General features: G+C 43.2%; 1 protein-coding gene across 1 annotated transcript; it reads left to right on the forward strand.

The window, feature by feature from the left end:
• Positions 1-2411: 2411 nt before the first annotated feature.
• Positions 2412-24606, forward strand: Cnr1 (cannabinoid receptor 1). Its single transcript, XM_050145428.1, has 2 exons — positions 2412-2548; positions 19306-24606. The coding sequence occupies exon 2, from the start codon at positions 19368-19370 to the stop codon at positions 20787-20789; it is 1422 nt and encodes a 473-aa protein (XP_050001385.1). The 5' UTR covers positions 2412-2548; positions 19306-19367; the 3' UTR covers positions 20790-24606.
• Positions 24607-26456: the final 1850 nt, after the last annotated feature.

A 26456-nucleotide genomic window follows, 5' to 3' on the forward strand; every position in this document is an offset into this window, starting at 1 on the left:
CCGAACAACGGTGCTGAGCCACCCAAAGGCATAAATAGCACCGACACCCACAAGAAAGCATGCTTTCTGAAACCATCGAAGAGCCCAGCTCCCCAACTGGACCACACTGAGAGCAAGAACTGCTTGATCCCCGTTTTAAATTATCGGCCACCATTTGAACTAGTGTTGGCAGGTAGTGGTGAGACACCCAGAGGCCGGGAGGTGCAAAGAAAGCCCCCCCCTTTTTTTTTTTTGCAAATGTTTGCTTCTGCTAGAGATCTGAGGTGAGGGCGAAATAAAAAACATTCACAACGTCTGAAAGAAAAGGGCAGAAGCCTCCTTCTCTAAATCTCCAGGAGCGGGTTTTTAATGCCCTAGATGGGTTGGAGGAAGCATAGCAAAGCCTGTACCTGGCCGCAGGTTTGGACTCAGCGGCCGCAGGTTTGGACTCACCCACCCACCATCTCTCGCTATCATTTCTCCCCCTATGGACCGGTCCGTCAGATCTTTGTTTATATTTACCTACAACCTGATTGCTTCAGCTGTGGGCTGGATCTCGAAAGGCCATCTCCTGACATGGAAACGGAAACTGCTCTCTCTAGTGGAAAGTGGTCTCAGGGATATTCAGACAGCTGAAGCTCTGCAAGAAGCCTTTCTTCAGCTAGCCCTGTAGGTAGGGAGATTTCAGACTTTCCTTCTCAGAGCCCAACTCTCCTCCCCGGGTTTTGCAGCTTCCTCTCCCTCAATGTTCCTTCTTCCCCCGAGGTTCGCCCTCTAGCATCCCTGTCACCAGATTCAAAATAGGGGCCCAGACACACGTTATGACTGCTTTTGGCACTGAGCAGGGATAGGACGTGAGGGGAAATTGGTTTTATTTATTTATTTATTTTTTAAAAAACAAACCGTCTTGTAGGATGCTGTTTGGGCTAGATGTCCTCGAATCTGAACAAGGCGTCTTAAAATGAATGCCAAGCAGCTACTCCGCCTGCCTGGAACTGAACGTTGTTCCCACAGCGGGGACCCTGGAGCTGACAGGATGTGGCTCCATCAGGTGGAAACCTTCAGGGGTCGAGTGGACCCAAATCTCAGGAGAGAAAAAGGTCTAAAACGCAATTCAGCCGCAGCCACAACCGGCTGGGCCCCGGGGACCCGGCGGAGAATGGCCCTCTCAGCTGAAGCGCGGGCTGACGCTCGTGTATAGGGTTGCAATTCGCCGTGATAAATGTAAAGACCAATTAAGGTTTGATCCGTGCACACAGGAGGCAGACGGCGGCGGATAGTGGAACCAATTAACGAGCATGTCCCCTAATTCCTGCGGCGGCGGCCGGGCGCACCGCCGGTCCCCAGGCGCCCGCCCCAGCAGAGCCCCCGCCCGCCGCGGCGGCGTCTCCCCGCGAGCAGGAGGTGCGGGGAGAGCCAGGGCTGGGGAGGGGGCGCCGGCCGCCCACGGAGCCGAGCGTGTGCGGCCCCCGCCGGAGGCTGGGCGCGCCCGAGTGGTCGCGCGGGTTAGCGCGGGAGGCGCCCGGGCGACGTCGTGCGCCCCGAGGGCGGAGGACTGGTGGCGGCGGCCAGGTAGCTGAGAGAGCGGGGGCGGCGCGCAGGGGAGGGTCGGGCGGAGACCGCACCCGGACGGCTTGCCTGCTGCCTTGGCTTAGGGTCCCGGCCGCCCGGTGCGTGACCTCCCGCGAGGTGCTGGCACTGAGCAGCGCGCGTGATTAACGGCCCCGAGGTCGCGGGCAGTGAGGCACGCGTCCCCTTTGGCCCCTTCAGGGTGGGAGGGCGCCAGGGAGCAGAACAGGGTCAGGCCGCGGGGGTCCCCGGGACGCGGCGGTGGCGGAGAATGAGGATGACACAGTGGGCGCCACGCGCCAAGGGCCGGCCCTCTCTGGCCCCCGGGCCAGCGCCGCGGCAGGGACCGCGCAGCAAAGTTTGGAGCCGCGGGCGCCGCGCGCCGGTCCCTCCCCGCGCAGATCCCTTGGCGGAGTCTCTGCTGCCGCCGCTGCCAGGGCAGGACAAAGGCTCATTAACACGTGATGGGACCACGCTTCATAAATGGGACTGGAGCGAGAGCGAGCCAGAGACAGCGCGCAAGCCGAGGGAGAGGCAGGGACCGCGAGCAGGGCGCGGCGACGGGCGCTTGGGCTGGCCCAGGCGGGCGGCCCCACGCCGGCCAGCGCGGTCAACGGGACGCCGGGGAGAGCCAGGGAACGAACCGGGCCTGCCAGAGCCCAGGGGCAACAGTCCTGGGGGCTGCGACGCACGGGTGCTGGAAGCCGGGGACGCGGGGCGCGCAGACCGACTGACTTACTGACCGATCGCCGCAGGCACGCCCCGCTTCACCCCGCCCCACCGCGCCCCGCGCCGCCTCCCCAGCTCGCTCTCTGCCTCTACCTTCTCCACTTCTTTTCCACCTCCTCCTCCTTTGGGCTCCCCTGGCGCCAGAGCCTGGACTGTCTGCAGAGCTCTCCTAGAGTCTGGGGGCAGATTTCCTTGTAGCGGAGAGCCAGCCCCTTGGCTGGGCGACAGGTGCCGAGGGAGCTTCTGGCCCGTGGACCAGGGGATGCGAAGGGTAAGACCTGGCACAGTGGCGTTTGGGAATAGCTTTTCCGCCTCCCGCCCCCCTCGGTACTGGCCAGTGGTCCCCAGGTGTCCTACGCGGAGTTCGTGTTCCAGGAGAGTAAATCGTGCGTCGGTGGTGTTTACTTAGCTGTATAGTCCCAGCTTGTTAACTGTGGTCTGAGCTACTCCTGGAGTCTTTTACCATTTACAAAATACGGAACGTGCATCTAGCTCTGTAGACACTGATGTCTGTTTGTAGAAAATGTGTAATTGTGTATGTTTGAAAAAACAGGCGCTTGAGTTGATGCTTGATGTCTTTTAACCATATCAGAAACTAAGTCTTCCAGAGAAATACATGTCTCTGCACCAAAATCTGGGAAACGACTCAACCAAGCTATTAAATGGCATGTAAAGAAATCTATGTCAAATAATGAACTTCCGATAGAGAACGATAGCTCCAGTAGCCATTTCTCTTTAAGGAAAAACTAATATACATAGTAATTGAACGTTATAATACCATGCAACTAAGAGCTGTCACCAGGTGAACAAAGTTGATGCTTCATTTAGGATATTTCTTGGTAAGGCTTACAAGTCATAAATGGGAGCATCTCTTGAATGCAAATGTTTGTGGGATAGATGTCAAAAACTGGTCATTTCAAAGTTTAAAGCAACATGCATGTTTTTAATTGTAGTACATGGTTCATCTCTCAACGGCTTTAAAGAGATGAGAAAAATTTAGCAACCTGTTTATGAAGCATTCTGTTTCCCATCTTTTTAATTTTCTTTCAGATAGGAGCTATTAGCTATTCCTGCCTTTGTTTATCTCTTGGTTTATTAAGCCTCCTTGGGCATTTAATCCAACAACAGATTAGAGCAGATTTACTGGTTTTAAAGATGTTGAAAGATACCTCTCTGGATCCCATAACTTCTCCTTTTTATTACCAAGTTAATTCCTTTGAACAATGGGGGCAATGCACACGCTTAGAGGAAACTCAGTGGACACTAATTATCTGTGGGGTCACTCCTAAGTCCCGTTTGGCAGAAAATTGAGAAAGTAGGAGCAGCCAGCCTTGGAGGTTCCCGCAGGACTGTCTGGCTCAGAGTGTTGCTTGTCAACCCCAGCTTTTGGCAATTTGAAAGGGAGATAGATCTACTGATTGATTTTTCTCTGCCTCCCATTTCCCTCCATACCCCTCCCTTCTTTAACTCAGTTATGAGCAATTTTATCAAAATGAAAGGCCGTGAATAGTTTCTTAACTGGGAGAATAATTTTCTGATTGCATCCACCCAGGAACAGAATCCGTGCACCTCCAGAATGCTAAGCAGCACTACTGCAGGCGGTTGTTTGTAGGCACGCTAGTACTTCCTGTAGCAGGGAAGGAGGCTTGATGTGGATGTGGTTTTTAAAAACTAGTCATCTGAGGTCATTAGGAGAACTTACTGTGAACAATCTCATTTTTTTTTTTTTGCTTCAAAAGATGCCTCCCATTCCACGCAAGGAACACTGTGGCTGAGGTATGTATGTATCAGATGTCTAATGGGGTGGGGGGATTTCACTGTGTTCCTGATCCTACATGAGGGTGTGATAATACCACCTGGTGGGAATGCTCACTTCTGACCTTTCCAAATCACTGTGCTTGCAATGCTCCTTGTTAAGAAGACAAACCTCATATTTCTACCCCCCAGTTTTAATGACATCAGTGGCTGTGTATCGAAAGGGATGTTGTTACTAGAACCTTGATTAAGCCATAGGTGATGTTACTTAATTGTGTGTGTGTGTGTGTGTGTGTGTGCGCGCGTGTGTGCAAAGTTTGTAATTCTGGTGAAATGAGACCTCACCGTGGAGCAGGGCTCGGCTTTGTTTGCTGTCTAGTGTTTTTTTTTTTTTCTTTCTGTTACCCATCTCCCAGCGGACTGTGTTCCTTTCTGCCTTGCCTGGGAGACTGCTCTTGTCTAATAAACCTAGCTGCAGGATCAGTGTGTTCTTTCTGGCATTTCAAAATGTTAAAATAGTGAAATTGTTAAATGTTACCCAGATGAAACTGCTGGGGATGAAATTCTTCAAAAGAACCACGGTATTGGTGACATGCTTGTGTATTACAGGCAATTCTGCAGGAAAACTCCATGAACCGTTTTTTATCTATTTTCCCAAGAAGGAAGCAGCCCCCATTGATTGTGTTGATAAGTGTTTAGTATGCTGTGTCAGCTTATTAATTATGAAGGCAAAGCCTGTGGAACTCTTCAAACACCATCCATGACATTCTTCTTTGCCTTGACTCAGAATTAGCATTAACCACTAGGGTATTTAGACAGGCTCCTTGGTTTTCTCGTGTACTGGTCTTAGAAACTAGAGTTGAATTTCTGTATTAGAAGCAAGCATTATGAAATAGAGCTTATACTAGCAGTTTAGAGTTCATGACACTTACCAAATGCTTCTTTCCAGAAAACAGTTGGCCTAACAAGGAAATTCTTGTAACTAGCTAGTCAGGAATTTTTAAGGAAAACAACAGTGGCAAATTGAATTTTAGATATACCCAATGACACAGAATTTGTAAAGTGCAATTGGTGATAGCGTCTTGAATTTGGTTAGTGAGATGGAGTCTCTCCTTTAGGATGCTGCCTGTTCGTCTTGGAGGTAATTACGTTAGTTTAGTTGCATAAGGAACACAGTTCAGAGCTCAGGCCCCCAGTGTTTAAAGGATGTTGTGTCTTCCCAGGTAAAGCCCTGTCTATCTTATTTTAGTAGTTATTTCTAACTGAGCTGATAGAGTGAAACCAGCTTTGTGGTTTAAATTATATATATATATATACACATATATATATACATATATATTTTGCTGTAAACCTGGACTGGACATTTTTTGAAAAGCTGCCAGGGCCACGTCAGGACTGCACACCTGTATTTGCAGAGGCATGCAGCTCTGCTTGTTTTTCTCCTACTGCCTGTAGATGATGAAGAGATCAAGAGGGAATAAAAACATCATTTATGTATTTGAAGTTCCTGTTTTGTACCATCTTCCCAAATCTTCAGTTCTTTCCCAATCTTGAGTATGTATATATATATATATATATAATATATTATATATAAATGCTAACTTCATGTTATAGCTGCACAGATTCTCCTTTGTGTGGGTTGAGACTTCAACACTTCACTGCTGAATTGCTAATTCCTTAATAACTATTTAATTCACTTTGCTGTATGTTCTTAGGTTGGATTAGACTCATCTTAAAAAGTTCATTTCAGATTCTATAATATTTCCTGGACTAGAAGAAGTGATAAATGTCACCCAGAACATCAATGCTCTCAAACTCTATGCCGCATAATTTAAAAATATGAATGTGTAGACACACTTCTGTGCATATGCATGAACGTACTTTTTATGTCTATTCCAGGTGAGAATAAAAGTTGAGGGACATTGCCTTTTTATGTATTTGAGAATGCCACTCTGGTTTTAAATGAATATTGCAGTTGTGGGAAAATGGCCAAGTTCTAAGCAACTGTACAGATGGACCCAGAAGACTCCAAGCCAAAGGAAGATCTCACCTTGAATCAAAACCAGGCTGTTTTGCTCCCCAGGGTAGATGGAGATCTGCTCCAGTCCCGTGTGTTCTGAGAATCTTGGGAACGCACCGGGATGAGCATCAGCACGTTTGATTACAGTTTCATCGTAAACACCAATGGGTTGAAGGCAGCTTTTTGCCAGCCTGGATAATGAGCAGTTTTGGATATACTAATTGGCAAAAGAAAAAAAAATCACAAAATGCATGTTAAAATAACCCCATTTGCTTCATATGTCAAGCATTATTATGTTATTACAAGGACGTTAAAATCATAGGAAATATGTGGGAGCAGAAGAGAATGGTTCATTTTAGTAGAGTCCATCACCTCTTAACGTTTTTCAATTGCTTAAAGTGATATGAATGCTTTCCTTGGGCTTGCTACATGGATAATAGGTGTATTTATGAGAGATGGGTAATAATAGGTCAAAGCCATTGCTTAAGTGAATCAATGTGATTACCTGTAATTTGGAGCAGAAAATATCTACTAAAAGCTTTATTGGGTTATGTTTCTTCACGGAACAGGGTATCATGGCAGAATGGAATGCATTACTCTACAGGATTTTTTCGAGGAAAGCCAGCTGCACGTGTAAAAGAAACGTTCTTGATGTCACTGTCACTGATGCTGTCCCTATGTTTGAGTGCTTTGGGACAGACTTTGGTTGGAAAGTTTCATTCGGACAGGCTATGCTCATAACACTGACTGAAAAATTCTTGAGGACTATAGTAGTAGGTGTGTGTGTGTGTGTGTGTGTGTGATTTCTTTCTTAAATTACTTTTTTCCCCCCCCAAACATGAGCAAAGGGGCCTGACATTTGTCCTGGCAGTGGCATGAATTCTGTTCTGGTCTCAGCTGGAGAGATTTCAACACTCTCACTTCAAGACTACTTTTGAAGACCTGCTTTCTTTGTCTTGTCGTTTATTTCAGAATGAATGTATAGGACCTCTTTAGAGAACTCTTGCTTTCTAGACAAGTGTTTGTTCTTGTCTCATTGGGCTACTTGCATTGCATTTTGTCCTTTTGAGTGTGTTTCATAAAACAGATTTTCCAATTTTTGGAGGGGTTGACAGAGTTTTTAATCCTCACTTTTTTAATTCAAATGAAACTTTTTTCCTTAACAGTACAACTTTATTATTTAATGTTATGTTCCTAGTCTTGTTTGCATTCTTAGTTGTTTATAGGTATGGAAGCTGAATAGGTCTTAATACCTTTGACGGATTCCTTACTACTTTTTATCAACTATGAGTAGCATTTAATCAACATTTTTTAGCTTTGAGGAAGAAGGTGCAATTTAACTTCCTATATTTGATAATGTAATATCTATTTTTTTTCCTACTAACAAATTCCATGCTATGGCTTTTTAAAGAAAAGCAGAGGCATCTCTGAGAGCTGTGCCAGGCAATCTGTTGCGGTGGTTTAATATACTGGCAAATGCTCTCACAAACTGTATATGTATATTTAAATGTAATTAAAATACAGCGTAATTAGGAGATCTAGTTTTTCAAAGTTTATGCTTCAATGGAAGGTCCCGTTCTACTCTTTCCCATTTCCTTATCTGTTATCTTGAGTCATGCTTTTAAACGACAAGGTTGTAGCCACCATGAGACTTGACAGTCAAGTTATAAGGAGCAGGGCATCCGAACTGCTGATAAATCCTAGGATGCATAAAAAAAAATCAAATTAAAAATTGTGTCTTAAATAAATCCTTGCCCTTTTGGATTCATACTTGGTTATTTTACAATACTAATTTCTATAGCAAGTAAATCAATATTCTAAAAATTGAGATAATATGGCTTTGCCATTCATATTTGCTTTCCATTCAGTTTCCTTTAAAATCAAATTTATCTATTCTTGTAAGAGGCACTCAGTTGAGTGGGACTGTTTTGGCTGGTTAAAATTCCAGCTGATATCAATGGGCCACTAGCTGGAATTTGTGTTTCTTTATCCTCTGCACAGGTGATGAGCAAGTGCACTTGAAGAGGTACAAAGCAAAGCTGGGTAGTTTAAACACATAACTGAAATGGAAAAAAAAAATGCCAAAGAATTCTGTACTTTTGCTTCTGAGGGAGTTGGGCTTTGGAAATATTCAACTACATCTAGAAGTAACATTTAACTTCTCATAACGCTAAGAGGGAAAGAAGATAAAGTATCCTGGGATTCATTTTCATTGTAATAATTGGGAAACAATTGCTCAGAGTTATACATCTGAATATTTTTGGATATATTTCTACATGTTTATAGTTCCTAGGTATTTAAAAAAAGATGCCAGCTGTAGATTATATTGCTCTCAGATGCAAGCAGCAAGTCCGCAGAGAGTCCCTGCCTTGGCAAAGTCTCTGTGCTCCTATCTTGTGATACATTACTTTATGGCTTGGGAGTAAAGAACAGACACAAATGTTTCCAAGTCAGGAAAATAAGCTGAGGTGTTAATTTCTATGACTTTTAAAAAAAAATCCCTTTATGCTCAGCAATGAACGGTTTCTTCTCAGTATTGTTTAAAGAAGTGCGTAGCCGTCCTATTTAAGCTGATGGTAAGGTTTGTGAATAGAATTAGGAGTATTCATCTACTGGATCAGTATGTGTTACATCTTGAAGTCATTTTCCTTTAGTGGATAAAATATATAACAGGAGGTTTCCAGAAAAAAAAAGTCTAGAGGAGGCCCGCACTGTAGTCAAAACCCCTGAGAGGGCCCCCAAGTCTGCTTTCACTTGCAGGCTGGGCTGCTGTTCCTGTATTCTAGATGGACAAGAGTTCCCTGGCCTTTGTGCTTTGCTGGGGGAAGCTATCTTACCTTGAGCAAGTTCTCCTCTCCCCCTGTTTTGTGATCTCAAAACCTGTACTTGTAAATCTCCTACCTTCTCACTTAAACGCCAGTCTTCTCCATGACACCTCTCCCTTGCTGTGTGTTCTTCATGAGTTTCATCACTTTAACCAGTGGCTCTCAAATTCTAGAAACATTTCCTAGAAGTCTTGTTCACAGCACAGCCCAACTCTACCATTTCCAACGGCATAGATCCATACTGGGAATCTGCATTCATCCTTAGTCCCCAGAGGTGCCAGCTGTGGATGCTGCCGCCTAGAAGAACACCCACTGACCTACCTGCATGTTGTGCTGTACTTAGAGACCACTAGGCAACTTCTCGGACTGCTGTTGGTGTGTGCAGTTGGATGAGTTTCCTGATTCTTTGCACCTGTCTTACTAACAACCTAGTTCTTTATCTTCATGTCCTTCTTCACAAACACTTCCAGGTTCAGCTTCACCCAGAACCTTGTAATTGTGCCACACAAACCCCAGAATGAGTTTGACCTTGAATGTGGACAAAGGCATGAATATTCTGCACTTCCATCCAGTTTGCATGCTTCTAAGTCACAAGCGCATCCTGTATTTTGCTTTGCCACTGAAGTCCAGTACTTTCCCATCCATGTGGAAGCAATTATTTGCATCTTGAAAATGTCTTTGGTTTGTATCTTGTGTTGTTAGTACACAGTGAATATTTTCTGAATGTTTAAACTAAAGTCCCTAATCCTTAAGTTTGTAGTTTTAAAAATAATATGTAAAGGAAATTCTGGACTCAAATAACAATGCAATTCGTTTAAAATCATTCCAGTGAGAGAATAATAGGAAGGAAATTGAATTATGTAGAAATTCTCCTTGTTCTCAATGAATATGATTGTTTGAACTAATATTTGCTTCTCTTGTGAAATATTTCGTAATAGTCATAATAATAAAAGAAAATAGTTTCCATTCATTTCCATTTCAGAATTAGCTATGATCTGTGTTGATGATTTCACGTTTGCAAGCTAGAAAGCTAAATACTTCATAAAATAGAAATGAGTTTGTGATTAGAATTGTTGCTGAGCTCCTGAGACCTCCCATCTTACTTTCAGTATCACTTGGCATAAGCATATTAGTTTTCAGTGGAACTTTACTAATTCTTAATTACTTTCCTGAGTCAAAATTCCAAATATTCACAATTAATTTTTATTAATATATTGAATTTTCTCAATGCCCTACCTCAGAAAAGTAATTAAGAATTTGGTTTTTGTAGGCAGTAGTAATAACAAATTTTAACCTCCGTGACATATTTCCTTTCTTATATTTTAAGTAATTCAGCAGTAAAGTCATGAAATATTGTAGCAGGAGAAGTTACTCAACCAAAGCAGGAGATGCGTCCAGCGAACAGAACGACAATTTGATTCCCAAGGGCCTTTAAAAGCCACTCTATCTAGTGGCTGAGTTTCCACATAACTTCTTTTGACAGACCATTCGAGAAAGATCAGTGCATAGCATTAACTTGGGAAAGGAAAATATCCATTATCAGACCACTTTCATATGTCTTTAAAGGTGTATTGGAAACATATTTAGGATCCATTCAAGGCTGTACATACTACAAGGATCCTCTGTCCCATGCTAAATTGTTATAGTTCATCTTAACTCAGAGTGAAGAAGAATCAGAGAGTAAAGAGTGGGCCCTCAATCATTGCCCATGACTTCTGCATTGGTCTGATTCTGAGAGAAGAATCACCAGGGTTGATCATTATTATTGGTACATTTAATGTCATTTTGTCATTTTACACCTCTTCAGATGGACATTTGCATAGGACCATCTCCTAATGGCCCGCTGTCTTTATGCCGAGGGCAACTATTTGCCCTTGAAAGCCATTCTGTTAAGTTAGATTTGCAGGGTTTCTAGTGCATAGTAGCATCCCTGCACTAACCTGCTCCGTACCAGGTACCGAAACGGGCAGCTGTCCTGCAGAGAGAGACTGCTACTGGGTGGCTTAGCATTGCCAACAGTTTCTTCTGGGAGAATTCTCAAGGCACAGACAATACTTATTGTAACTCATATCCCAGTCTTTTAACACTTTTTGGGGCAGACATATGCATAGGCTTTATTCGATGGGTGGGCTGGGTTAGAGTATTATATCCTTTGATTTACTTACTCAACCCAAAGCTATTACACAAGTGTGAAACATTGCATAGTAACATATTGCAGAAAATGTTCATGGCTTTGAGTTTAATGTCTGTGCTAGGCACAGAGTATATGCCCAATAGAAATAGGCTGGATGAGGTATGGGAAGGCGAATAACATCCATCAGCCACATTCTGCAGTCACACAACTGATTCTGACACATGCTAAGAGTCTAACGGTCATTGGTTTTGCTGGAACATAAAATTTATATAACTTGTCTATATTGATTCAGCTCAAAACATGGGAATCGGCCTTAGGGATTTACCCTGTGTTTAAGAAAACTCCATTGCATTCCTATGCAGGGAGTGGTGGTTTCAAGTTCTTGTTTACTAACAGCCATCACGTCTTGTTCTAAAGTGAGAAAGTGTGAGAAAGGTGCCAGACACGAAGGTGGCCTCTTCAGATCTCCCTTGTGGTGAAGAAAGGTGCCGTTACCATCAACAACCCTTGTGACTTGACTAATGAGGCAAAACAGCACACACACAAATCCTATCATACCAAATTAAAAACAATAGCGACAAAGATAGCTTAGATTTTATTTACTGACTGACAGTCATTTCGACCCAGGTGCTGATCCAGAGTCAGAAATTATAGCATGTAGAAACTGTAGCTGTTTGTCATGCTTGTCTCTGAAGAGCAGGGGTCAAGGATGCTTTGTAGGTAGTTGGAGTGGGACACACTGTCTCCTGTCAATGGATTGTCTGTCCCTTCAGATTTTAATTGTTCACCGAGTAACATCATATACTGCTTAGGATGTCTCTTGGCCAAACCAACTCTTCTCTGTCTCTAAACTATGAAAGGGTGGCTTCTGTGTTTTCTGCACCACAGAGTGAGAAGCAGGAAGTCTCAGTTATGCAGATGTGGGTGGAAGGTCCACATTACCTTCCCCAAGACGTTTGCTGTTGGAGGCTTTAGGCAAAGCTTTAGCCTTTCTGAGCTTTTTTTGCCTTATGCAGAATGGGAATTGTAATTTATTTGTCTCACATAAATACTAAAGGAAAATAATGTGTTATTCAGATGATTCTGAGGCAAGAATACAGGGAAAATTCAGATTTTCTTTAATATGCATTTATTCATCCAAATTTAAGATGTGAAGCCAGAGAACATATTTGGCTTTTCTGTAGACTTAATTTATATGCTCATGGATTCAAAGTGAAAACACCCCTTCATCTGCAGATGAAAGGAAGGAAAACTGAAAGCTATACGACACAATTGACATCATGTCGCGTGTTTTAAACCATTGCTGTGGAGACCTTGGTAATGAACTGTACAGATAAGAGCCCATTAACTGGGTCCTACATATTTTATGGCCTAGAATTATATATTGCTTTCTACTTTTATGAACAGGATAAAGACAACTCCATGAAGCTTTTCTTGAATCTGAAACTGTATACTCTTTTTCAGGAGAAGGCTGCTTCCACAGCCACACTCTTTCCAGACTCTGGAAAATATATCTGCTTCACAGAAAAGGTCAAAGCACTTAGTAGGAGCAAACATCTAAGCCACCAAGTAGAATTAAGTGGCAATGGATATTACCCCCAAGTCAACAAGTCATTTCTGCGTGTTACTAGTTCACCTTTGTGGAGGACTTTTCTTGTATCAGTGAAACATCACTGTGCGTAAGTCCATGTTATATCAAGGCATCGTTTTCCTTGAGTCCTGCAATTAAATTTTAACAACCCTTTAAGTGTTAAATAATAGGGCATGTTTCACATTAGATTTGCAAGAAGATATAGCCTTGGAGGTATCTTAATGTCTCCAGCTCATACTAATTGACATATTTTTAAAGGAAAAAAAAAACCTAATATCTTTGTTAGTAAAGAATAGACCAGGGAAAATGGTGTGTTTAATAAATTCTGTTTTTATTTTACAAAATATATAATGAGTTGAAGCTTTGAGAGCCAGCCAAGCATTACCAGCACAATGGATTTTATATATTTTATATATACATATATATATAATTTTATATATGAAAAGGAACTGGCACTAATACAAGTAAGAAACATTATCTATTTTTGCCTGGATTATCAGCATGATTAAGTCAATTCTTTATATACTTCACTGTAGAAGATGAGGGAGAGGACGACCACACAGTGGGTCATAGGGAAGCATAGGGAAGCATAGGGAAGACCCTCAGCTGGCAGCGAAACCTCATCCATCAGGTTATACTACTGTTCTGGCTATGGAGAGCACCTATGACTTAGATGTAATAGAGTTATAGTAGTCAACTAAAAGTTTTCCCTGCTAACATCAGAGGAATGGAATATCAAGGTACTTTTCTTGAGCAAATCAGTAAAAAACAGACTTATTCCCAGAAGGGAGTGGAAAAATAACAAATCTTTCCCCTGTGAGCACTCTATAAGACACTTTCATGAGGCCGTTCAAGCTGAACCGCAGAAAAAGACGCAGGGAAGGAGCAGGGCTAAGCAATGATTCTGGACTCCCATGCTAGGTGTAGACCCTGTCAGTTCAGACATTAAGAGCTTGCCACTGTCTCATTTAAGCATTTATGTTAGTATTAGGGAATTTTAGTAGTGTGCCAGTGTAATCTATAGCCATGGCCAGACCAGGCGTTCTGGGGCTTTCTATACTCATGAACATGTATCCTGCATTGAACAAATACCAGCCTATTACTTTTTATTGCAGAGATACCAGCCAGATCATAATTACAAGAATTTTAACTCAGATACAGCAGCAATAGACACCTAAATTATTGAAATACCCCTCTTAAAACAAATAAATAGGAGCTGGAGAGGTTGCTCAGTGGTTAAGAGCAATTGCTGAGCTTGCAAGAGGCCCTGAATTCAATTCCTAGCACCCACATGGCTCACTACTGCCTGTAACTCCAGTTCCAGTAGATCCAAAGCCCTTTTCAAACTCCCATGAATACCCATCATGCACTTGGTATACATACATATATACATGCAGCCAGAAACATTCATATGCTTATATTGAAAAACATTTTTTTTCCTCCATACTTTCTCCAAAGGAAATGGTGTTAAATAACATAGACAGAATCTCGAGGTCTTGCTTTCAGGCTTATTCCACACTCCCATCTAATCAGAAGCATGGCCAGCTTCTGTTGTTAGTAACAGGTCCCTACTGCGGCAGCCTGGGTTGGAGTCATGACTCACCTGTTTCAGCCACCTGAGTGCCAGGATTGCAAGCAAAACCCCCCACAGCCAGCTTCACACATGGGATTTTTATACACTCAGTAGTTTTAGAAATAAGGATATGGACCCTGGATAAAGGTTTTTTTTTTTTTTTTTTTTTTTTTTTTTTTTTTTTTTTTTTTTTTTTTTTTGGTTTTTCGAGACAGGGTTTCTCTGTGGTTTTGGAGCCTGTCCTGGAACTAGCTCTTGTAGACCAGGCTGGCCTCAAACTCACAGAGATCCGCCTGCCTCTGCCTCCCAAGTGCTGGGATTAAAGGCGTGCGCCACCATTTTTAAAAGACTCTATGCCATGACCATCCTCATAAAATTCTTTTACCGCTACCACTGCGTGTTGATAATTTTTTTTTTTCTGGGGGAGGAGGGAGAAGAGGCGCAGGTGTATGCTCAGAGAAGGGACAAGAACAGATGGGACTAACCTAAGAACTGAAGGAGGTTTTCCTAAAATAATAGATTCAGCACACTTAAACATTTTTATTACTGTTACTATAAAGGCATGATTTCTATATTAAGTTGTTAGGAAACTTTAGCTGTCATTCAGTTCCTTCACTATCACTGTAATAAGCCCCAACTGCTTCTTTAATAGGCACATCTACACATCTTGTTAGAATTTCCAATTATGATTTTCCCATTAGCAAACAAAAACAAAATTAACGGCAGCTTCACCCCCCAAAGTCTAAACTATATTACTAATGAACCCTCCAAGAAAACTCTCCATGCAAAAATAATAAGGTGGAAATTACTGTAATAATCCAAATGCAGAAATGAAGAAAAGACTTCTAAAGGTGCAAAAAAAAAAAAAGGGCAGAAGAAAAGAAAAGAAAAACAACAACCAGTGTTACTCGTCAATAGTATGCAATAGCCTATACACAGTGGTGTTTTGCGTTCTAAAATTTACAAAGTTCATTTATTTTAAACTCTTCTCTGACGTATATTAGACAGGCATGACAGCTTGTAACCACCAATCTCTGGCCTAGATATGACACACCGTTGCCAGAATGAAGGTGTTTGGCTGTATTGCCATCATAAATACAGTAAATCACAGGGCATTTTTCTAGCTCACATCCCTTGCCCATCCCTGAGAAGTCTTGATTCTCTCCAATGCTGGCTACAGTTTCAATCCTTGGTGTCGTGCCAGTGGGCAGATATATCTGGTGGGTCTGGGGCAGGAAATGGTGATTTATTAGGAGCTGTCATTAATCACCATTGCAATGCCTTCATTGGCAGTTTAAACAGATAAGATCTGAATATAAAATGCAAAATGGCTTTAATTTAGTTTCCTGTTAAACCTTAAAACAGACATGATGTTACAGTGGAGATTCTGGAGTCCTTGGGACAAGGGTTCCCATTTGTGTTCTGGACAATTGACTAAGTATCTAGCTGCCCCCTTCTTGCCTGGCGAGTCAGGTAAGAATTGCGTGCCTGGAAGCCCCTGCACTGGTTTACTGACAGAATGTAGGTAAAGCCCCTCAGTGCCTCAGTGCAGTTGGCATGCCATCAGAGCTCCTCCTCGGCGTCTTGGCATCTTCCCTCTGCCTCGTGCTGAGGTTCCGATACAGCCGAATAAGCAGCCTGTAAGTGAATTAAGATAATGCATTTTCTTGAAATATAATTAGTATATAATGTAGTAATTAGTATATATTATATATTCTTGAAATGCAGTTAGACTGAAGTATATGGTGCTGGGCCATCAGTGGCACTGAGCGGTGAGGACAGTGATGTTTACTGAAGACTTATTTAGTGCCAGGCCGAAGTAGGATTTATCTGGAGCCAGTTTTCAGAGCAGATCCGTGATTTAGGCTTCATTATCGTCCTTGTTATCCTTAGCTTGTAGATGGAACACTAAGGCCTAGAACCACTGCTTGAGGGTGGATGACTTAACGCCCCCCCCCCCATCTGGCAATTCCTACAGCAGTGTTCTCTGCATAGACTAGGGCTTTGCTGGTTGGAATCAGTAGGGAAACTGAGGGGCAATCGATCCCTGTCTTGGCTTAGATAGTGTCCCATGATGGTTAAAAGCAGGAACCCTAGACTCACAGCATCCAGTGTGCCTCTTTTGGTTACTTTCAGCACTTGTACTGAGCTCCACACCCAGGCTCAGCCCCAGCCCTACCACCTACTAGATGCGTTAATGGTATGTTATTTACCTTCTCTGTGCCTTTCATGCAAAAAAAAATTGCCTCATAAGCCATTGTAGAAATAAAATGAGTTGATACATGTAAAAGCCTCCTGCCCATAATAAGCTTTTTCTGTGTGCTTAGAAATGGGGGGGGGGGGTTTAGGGAACCTTAAGAGGTACACCTGATTATAGAGGCCAAGAAGGAGGTGGTATCAAATGATTCCAAGGTGAGAGTTAAGATGACTAGAAAGATTGCTCACAATAGCCTAAATAATGTGAAAAAGAAAGTGGTGGTTGGCATTAATTCATTTCGACATTATCTGCAGTAACAAAAGACGGTAAAACCTCCAAGCCTCCTGTCACTAGGGGGCTGGTCACATTCATCTACCAGACCTTTCTGGTGTGCACTTATAAATGGCAAGCTATACAGCACATGCAAACGTTTTCTGAAAAAGAAAAGAGGTGGTAAGTGTGTGTGTGTGCGTGCGTGTGCGCACACACACACACATGCACACACACACGCAATTAGAACACTGATATCCCCCACCAAAACAGAACTCTATTTTGAGCACATGTAGATTGGCTTATTAGGCAAGAAATCTTGATTCTGGTGACATGTGTGTGCCTTTCCTGTTTCACTGGAGAGATTCCTTCACTTATTTTAGGCAGAAAAGAGCTGCTCTGACTCTATTTGAAGAAAATAAAATCAGTCAGACAACTCAATTTTAAGCTGCTCTCTGTGTGCTGTGCATTGAGTTACGAGTTAAATACTAAGACAGATAAGTTGCCCAGTGTGGTCCTCATTGAGCTTTCTCTGGAGCTTAGCAACAAGAAGCAGACTAGAAACAGGTAAATGCTGTTGATGGAACTGTCTCATTATTCTGGAAGCCCCAAAGATGGGCTTCATCTGAGTATGGGAATCAGTGAGCTAAGGGAATCAGAAACAGCAAATTGGTAAGGGTAAGGAGTCTCCCACAAGCGGAGGTAAAGAGTGTTCCGGCAGAGAATTTGGGACGGTGAAAACCACAGCACGGAGCAAGTGAGCTGGTGTTTGTGTGACCAAACTCTGTGTGGTACAGCCCAAATGGGGAGACCAAGCTGAGGAGAGGCAGGGCGGAAGGACAAGGGTTGGATCACGGAAGGTTTTGTGCTGAGCTTCACCCAGGAAGCATGCCGATGGATGGTGGACAGAGGTGGAATGTTCTCAGGGAGTCCAGAAGCTCGTCTGGGTTGTGTGAGCCTGGAAGGGGAGCTTGGGTTGAGGCTGTGTTTGGTCTTTGGGGCAGAGTGGTTGAAATGAGAGTCAAAGAACCTTCATCTGTTTCTGAAGATCCCTCCAGCAGCTGTGTAGCATCAGTGCTGGGATTAGGAAAGCTACACCCGGGGGGCGGAGGCTTGTGATCCCTGACCCTGGTAAGCAGTGGTAAGGCTTGGATTTGGAGGCAGCCGAGTGTGGAACGAGGGCCACATCCGCCACTTCATGCCTACCCCAAGTTGCTTTTGAAAAATCGTGAAACCCAGGATATTAATTTTAAAAGTCCTCGTCTTGGCATCCTGTCCCCTCCCACACTCATCCTAGATGCTCAGCATATGCATATGACTTCCTTGGGGAAGTCCCTTTTGCTGTGCTGAGCTGATGCTCCAGAGCTCTGCCATCTGCAGGGCAGCCACCCTTGCCAGTAGGTGCTGAGGTAGCTGGCCATCTGCCCTGCTAGATGTCAGGGTCCCCGTGGGCTTGATCTGTAAGTGTCTGGCACAGTGCATGGTGTGCCATGGTGCGCTATCATTTATGGAATGGATTGTGCATTAATAACTTAGCTATTGTGACAAATAGGCTCTCTGTATTTTTAACACAAAGACAGGTTTTAAATTTTGTTTCAGGAGATAATGGCTTTGTCATATGTGTTATACGTGAAACAACAAAGGGCAATTGATAAGTAAAATGTTGAAATTTGTGGTTATTTAATTGTCATGTGTATCATCCCGTATTTGTAGCAATTTTTATAAACTAAAGAGATAAATAGCCATCTTTTAAATATTTATAAACAGCGAGATCAGTTCTCTTGCTATTTATGTTGAAAATAACACCAGATTGCTTAACGTAGAGGTGAAGGGCACACTGTATTAGTCATCCCCATTTCCAGCACAGTCTTCTAGGAAATCACCAGGCACCACCAGGGCTGTCTCCAGTCCCTTGTGTCAGCACACCGAGGGGTGCTTTCCTGAAGGACCATTTATCACCACCACCTTCCTTGTGTTAACCCTGGGATTCCATAAGCCTTGATGCAAACCTTTGTGACATTTAACTGATTGGCGTAGACATCTTTATAAGTTCATATCAGCCATGCCTTGGTCCCAATCTCCCTTGCTCTGGGCGAGGAATCATGCCTGCTGGAGAGCATCTTTCCACTGTGGTCTGGAGCTCTCTCTGGCTGTCCTAAACATCCTCCTTTACAGTTAAACTACACAGCTCAACCCTTGATTCTGTGCTGTCGTGTTCTTTGCTTGTCTTGCCTGTTTAGTCTCACCTGTCCTTCAGGGTACATCACGGGGCAGGGATTTTGTGCTGTAAGCTTGCTGCCTCCAGCCACTTCCCCACAGATGGCTGTATACTTGATAGTAGAAGCCTCCTGGCCAACGCTTCCCATGACATGAGCAGTGAAGTTTCTTTCATTGAGCTTGGTTTATTTGACTGTGCAGGTTCATGCAGCAACAACTGACTTTGCTAAGAAATGAGAACAATCACTGGTCTGATGTGTGGCTCTCCATATCCTTGTGGTTTTTGTTTTGTTTTTGCAGGGCAGGGAGTTCTTCTCTGAGCCGACTCATTGTGTTGACTGAACCTCTGTGTTTCGAGGTGACGGTGGTTTATGGTGCCCAGTGCTTCTGTTTCTTACCCTCCTGCTTTTCAGACCACTCAGCTTCTCTGTTTTCCCTCTTACTAGGGTTCCTTCCTGGCACCCCTTTCTCCATCACTGTGAGTCTGGCCTGATCGAAGTCTGAGGTTATGAAGTCCATTCTGGATGGCCTTGCAGACACCACCTTCCGCACCATCACCACAGACCTCCTCTACGTGGGCTCCAATGACATTCAGTACGAAGACATCAAAGGAGACATGGCATCCAAACTAGGATACTTCCCGCAGAAATTCCCTCTGACTTCCTTCCGGGGTAGTCCCTTCCAAGAAAAGATGACCGCAGGAGACAACTCCCAGTTGGTCCCGGTGGTAGACGCCACCAACATTACAGAGTTCTACAACAAGTCTCTCTCCTCGTACAAGGAGAATGAGGAAAACATCCAGTGTGGAGAGAACTTTATGGACATGGAGTGCTTTATGATCCTGAACCCTAGCCAGCAGCTGGCCATTGCTGTGCTGTCCCTCACACTGGGCACCTTCACGGTTCTGGAGAACCTGCTGGTGCTGTGTGTCATCCTGCATTCCCGCAGTCTCCGATGCAGGCCTTCCTACCACTTCATTGGCAGTCTGGCCGTGGCTGACCTCCTGGGCAGCGTCATTTTTGTCTACAGCTTTGTTGACTTCCATGTGTTCCACCGTAAAGACAGCCCCAATGTGTTTCTGTTCAAACTAGGTGGGGTCACGGCCTCCTTCACAGCCTCTGTGGGTAGCCTCTTCCTCACAGCCATCGACAGGTACATATCCATTCACAGGCCTCTGGCCTATAAGAGGATCGTGACTAGGCCCAAGGCCGTAGTGGCCTTCTGCCTGATGTGGACTATTGCGATAGTAATTGCCGTGTTGCCTCTCCTTGGCTGGAACTGCAAGAAGCTGCAATCTGTCTGCTCGGACATCTTCCCACTCATTGATGAAACCTACCTGATGTTCTGGATCGGAGTCACCAGCGTGCTGTTGCTGTTCATTGTGTATGCGTACATGTACATTCTCTGGAAGGCGCACAGCCATGCAGTCCGCATGATCCAACGTGGAACCCAGAAGAGCATCATCATCCACACGTCAGAAGATGGCAAGGTGCAGGTGACCCGGCCCGACCAAGCCCGCATGGACATTAGACTGGCCAAAACGCTGGTCCTGATTCTGGTGGTGTTGATCATCTGCTGGGGCCCCCTGCTTGCGATCATGGTGTATGATGTCTTTGGGAAGATGAATAAGCTCATCAAGACGGTGTTTGCCTTCTGTAGCATGCTCTGCCTGCTGAACTCCACCGTGAACCCCATCATCTACGCTCTGAGGAGCAAGGACCTGAGACACGCTTTCCGCAGCATGTTCCCTTCGTGTGAAGGCACGGCACAGCCTCTAGATAACAGCATGGGGGACTCGGACTGCCTGCACAAGCACGCCAATAACACAGCCAGCATGCACAGGGCGGCGGAAAGCTGCATCAAGAGCACGGTTAAGATCGCCAAGGTGACCATGTCTGTGTCCACAGACACGTCTGCCGAGGCTCTGTGAGCCTGCTGCTTTCATGGCTGCACAGAAAAGGAAATTCTTTCTTTCTCTTTAGCTTGAAATTTAGAAGTCTGTGGTCCCCTCGGTTACATTATTATTTTTTTTTTTTAAAGTTTACCATGTTTAGTAAATAGTGACTGTCACTGTGCTTTTTTTTCAGTTTGCTGACATTTTAGTAGTTTAGGTACTTAAACCCCATTCTCCAGGGGTTTACAATGAAGAAAGCCTGTTGCTTCAGTTGCTCAACAGTCCTTCCAAGTCTCTGAAATAGAAGGGAAACCTTAGACTACAAAATCTGAAGTCTAAGTATCTGTAGAGAAACGCCACAAAATGAGTAATGCCTTTGTAACCCCAACTTTCATGATAATGTGGTATGTGTCTGTCCATAGTACTAAAAAGTACATTTTTACAATAGGTACAGTGCTACAGTAGAGATACTTTGTAAACTGTTTTATGTCCTGTGAGTTGTGTATCAGTGTTTACAGTGTCACTTTGTCTAGCTTAGCAAAACCAGAAGGTAGACCTTCATAAGAACAATGTCATACTTGATGGGCATGTAGCAGCGTGACCCCTGTTTAGATGGTATGGTTGTCCGTGATACACTTTTAGGATCCTTAGTATTTCTTCCAGTATTCATATCTAAAGAAAACACAGAAATAACCATAAAGGTTACTTTTTTTTTTTTTTTTTTTGGTTAAAACAACAAGAAGAATTTGAAGACTATCCAAAGTATTGAGCAGAATTCCTGGAGACGTAAACTGTGTTAGGCCTGAATTGCCATGAGGACATTTCCTATCTTCTGGAACACAGCTGTTGAGCTGGGTAATGGATTATAATCAAAATGGAGAAGCGAAAGCGTATTGACTTTTTAAGGCTGACGTCGCTGGCATCCTTGAGTTGTTAGCTTTCACCGGACCTCTTCAGCCAGCATGTGTCAGTGCTGATGTACACTGTCACTACTGTGCGGTTGCTGTCTGCACCAAGTCTATTGCACAGTGACCTTCCAGATTTAAGTAGATTTCAGGCCTGGGTGGCCAAAACACAGTCTTCTTCTTCTTCTTCTTCTTCTTTTTAACTCAGAAGAAGTATTGTCTGATTCAGTGGAATTGTACCATGTGAGTGTGATTGTAAATGTGTGTGTGTGTGCGTGTGTGTGTTCTATCTTGTAACTATTACAGCAATGTCATAACACGAGAAAACCGACCAAGTGTGAACTGTACCACTTGCTACACTCTTGCACACGAATCCAGTTCCTAAAACCAAGCTCTTCATGAAACCGTGGCTGTACAAATCCTAACTAAAGCCTTCCAGGAAAATCTTCCCACCTAAGTGACTGGGTTTAGTGTTCTAATGACCTGTAGGCGTTCCGTAAGGCCAGCCTTCTGCAAAGAGCAGTCTGTAAGAGGGGCAAAAACGTAGAGGATTCTTGCAGGGACGTGCGAGTGTGGGGGATGGTGAGCACCTAGTAAGGGCCAAGTTCATGGAAGTGAAAATCAACAAGAGGAAGGTGGTTCTAAGACTTTACAAAACTCCTAAGAGGAACAAGCATCAGTGGAGCATGCGGGCAGTGAGATCCCAGGCTAAGCAGAACTGCACACAGCATGCCGTTGTCCAGGCCATTTGATTTCAGAGGGTGAGAAGGTTGGTGGTCTGGCAGAAGGGTAGCAGAAACCTGGCGACAGCCCTGTGCCTGGCTTTGTTTAGGTCAGCCTTTTACATAAGGAATAGTCAGTGCCTCCACTTGCCGAAAAGCATAGAGATGAGGGTGGCTAGCTTCTGGTTGGCTCCTCTGCCGGGGTGCTCAGAATTGGGCCCTTTTCCAGTAAGGAGAGTTATTGCTTTGAAAAAGCCACTTGGTCCTGATAAGTTCTACTTAGAGTCTCTCCTCCTTGTACAGATTCTCACCAGTCCTGAAGATGGTATAGCATGAAGCAGAGAGCTAGCATCTTCCTGTGATTTCTAGTGTTTGGGGTTCCCAGCCTCAAGGGGCAGTACCCCTTCTTGTAATCGATAGTAACACAGATGTGACCTGAGGACCAGGCTGGGATGTATTTGCCTGCTGAGCCTCTTGATTTCCTTCTGTGCGCACAGATGAGGATTCAGGAGGATTAGTAACTCCATAGAGAAGAGTATTGACAGACTTATCACCAGGGGCTAGGAATTGCCAGCCTTGTCCTACATCAACCTGAATATCAATCTTCATGTCTCTAGCTACCAGGCATTACCGCCTCTTCTCATAGATACAAAGACCTGGTAGAAATTTTGAGTATAGGTATTAAAAAAAATTCCAAGATTCACTTTTAAAACTGTGTTCGTGCAAATGCCATTTTTAGTGGTAGATTTTATAGTGTATTGAACTTTTAAGACCTAACTCATATATAATAAGCTAAGGGACAATGGGGCTGATAGCACTAAACTTGGTGCTTATTGATACTCTAAGAAATATCTGTGAACTATCATCATGTGCGCATTAAACCACCTTCATTTAAAAAAAATACTTCAAATTAGTTGGATACACTTTGGTGTTTCCTCTATCATTTCCTAACTCTAGCGACCAAAACATTCTCCCTAGTGGATACAGTCATTAGAATAACATTCATTAGAATCATTCATTTACCAGCCCCTTAATTAGATTCATTAATTTCAATTGAATCGCTTCTATGCTCTGGCATCAGGGTTATCTGCTTTCCTCTGACATTCATCCTGATCCTGCGTTCTGCCTTTCCTCTCACTTTCAAAGGGGGTAGTCTCCCTAACTGATGGACTTCTTCAGAATAAAGACCGAGTCCTGAACTAATAGCATCATTTAAACAAGAAAAGCTATCGCCAAGGACCCCTGTTTTCCACTATGTATTAAATCTGTGTAAAAGAAGCATGAATCTGGGCAGCTTGGACATTTGCCTGTGACAGGTGACTCCCAAGCTCCCTGATACTGACTGTCAGGCTTAGCTGGTATCAAATGCCAGAAAAACTTTTGTTGCCTAATCCCACTCTGCAGGAAATAGGCTTAACTACCAGATGAGAACTAGGTCTCTGGTTACTGTTCCGTTCATTAATTTCCGCCATCCCATATCCATAACCAAGATCACTAACGTCATGCGAAAAAAAATTAGATTTCTCATCCTCTTAACTGTATATTTGTATGATATTTTAAGATCTCCTAAGTGGCCATTCACAGTTGCTTGGCGCTGGCCTTCTGATAAAACGTTAATGCACCTATTGTAATATACAAAAAAAATTCTATCTACTGATTTGGACTGAATGTATGTACATAGGTTTTACAAAGCAGTCAGGTGTTGAAGCCGTGGTTTTCAGATGACAGAGTTTCTTTCCATTGCTGTGGTATCTTAAAAAAAGCTTTCTTTGTGGAAACTTACTAAACTCTAGGTCCTGGGGATCAGCGTCCCCAAGGGAGAAAATCTTTTCTTGTAAAAATAGGAACCGAGATACAGATTATCTTGATTCTCATTTCCAGTGTTTCAAGTGGAAAACGTATCTCCCTATTGTCTCTGTAAATGGTACATCCTTTGCCTCTTAAAGTGCATTGTACTGTTAGATGTTTGTTAAGCTGGTAGCATCCTTGAAACTGCTGTGATGTCTTTGTCAGTAATCTGTATAATATTTTGTATACAAGTACTGGTAAGATTGTTATTAAATGTAGCTTCAGTCATTAAATTACTATAGCAAAGTAGTACTTCTGTAATATCTACAATGTATTAAGCCTACAGTATATTTTATTTCATTGATGTAATTTAATTGTTATTTATTCAAGAGAAAACAGTTCATCATGTCTATTGTCTAAAATTACCTGGAATCAAATAAAAATTCTAGATTATCATGGAAAACGTAAAAGGCCTCTGAATTCTTCCTTGTATCAAAGTCTAATGGTAAAGCATTGTGGAGGGGTCATATTTTAAGATTACTGAAAAACTGATTTGTTCCCCCAAAAGAAGCCATGGATTTGTTTGAAAATGGGGGTGTCCTGGATAAATTTATTCATCTATTAACACAGGAAAGATAAATCAAAAAATTCTACCACTGCAGTAGTAAGGCAGAGGTGGCCACTGTACCATTAAAGCATGGCTTAATTAAGGAGTCTAATGATTTTGTAATTTATTGAAGCAAGCAATTGCAATATATAAATTAAAATTTGACATACATACCTAGACATAAATCTTCAAGACACATAACCATATACCTGGAGCCATGAAAGGGATGCATGTCTTTCAACAGCGTGCGAAAACCAAATTTCTATTTGATTAGTATTAAAAAGGCATTAGAAGGAAGTTTAACTGCTGGAAACGAGCGTGCAATCAATTTTGAGAAAAGCTTTAAAATGTTTGAAAAAATAAACTAGTGACTATTTGGAACTAGATTATCTTTGTTTATAATAACTAACCTGAATTAATTATTCTGCCTCTTCCGTAATGCGAAAGCTTAATGCTCTGACAAAAATACATTACATTATTCTTAATAATAATTTTTATTGAGACTTTGAAGGAAGAGTGTATTTTAGTATTTTCAAAGAGTATTTCCAAATCTCAAAGCAATTGGTCCTCTCCATATGTGTTGTTCCCTGTATTGAAATTTATGGTGAAGGTTGTGTTGAAACAGACACCCCAATGTAGTCCATTAGAACCAATTCATGTTGGAATTATTTTTGTGTTATCCTATTCAATTAACTTCTACACATCTCCCTCTCTCTTCCTTCCCCTCCTGTCTTCCTCTCTCTCCTCATTGTTTCTGAAACAGGCTCTCACTTCATAGTCCAGGCTGGATTCAAATCTACAATCCTCCTGTCTCAGCTTCCAAAGTGCTGGGGTTATAAGCCTGCACGGCCACACAGGTTTACACCAGTTCTTGGCTAATGGTCAGAAATGAGTCAGCGGTGTTCTATTATGTCCAGAATGGCAGGTACCGTGGCTTCACTTCCACATATTATGTTATCTTCATGTCTTCTCTGTGATGTGCATACCACCACTTCATGGTATAGGTGAAAAGAAAGCCTAGTGGGGTCACAGGGCTAAGGTTCGAATCAAGGTTCCTTTGATAACAAAGCCCATGTTACTTTGTTTACAGCAGTGTTTCCATCACGGACACAATTTTAGCTAAAGCTTTACATATGTATTTATTAAAATTCTCACATCTCACAGGATGGAAAACACTTGTGCATAGCAGCATGCCGGGTGCACTAGAGAGCAACTTACCTTGTTGCTATAATCAAATGCTTGACCAAAGCAATCAAAGAAAGGAGAGTTTTCTTTTGCCTCCCAGGTCAGGTGTACCGTTCATCATCGAGGGGAAACCACGGTGGCAAGAGAGTGAGGTAGCTGGCCACATAGCACCCACAGTCAAGAGGCAAAGAATGGTGAACATGGGTCTTCAGCCAGCATGCTGCCTCCTTATTCGGTCCCTACCATGCTGTGGTACCACCCACATTTAGGATAGCTCTCCCAACCTTGAAGGACCCAGAAATCCCCACGTGCAAATGTCCAGAGGTTTGCTCTCACGTGGTTCTAAATCCTGTCAAATTCACAATCAAGATTAACTATCAGTAAGTAAAGTCATCAAAGTTCTGTTTTTTTTTTTTTTGGGTACTTTTAGAGGCTTAAAGAAGTCCAGTAACACGTATTGGTAGGAAGCTGCGTTTCCTGAGTGGAGACCTATGCC

Source organism: Alexandromys fortis, unplaced genomic scaffold (assembly GCF_014885135.2).
Source record: "Alexandromys fortis isolate MF-2015 unplaced genomic scaffold, M_Fortis_MF-2015_v1.1 scaffold_2_26212498_36691700, whole genome shotgun sequence".
NCBI classification, from domain to species: Eukaryota; Metazoa; Chordata; class Mammalia; order Rodentia; family Cricetidae; genus Alexandromys; species Alexandromys fortis.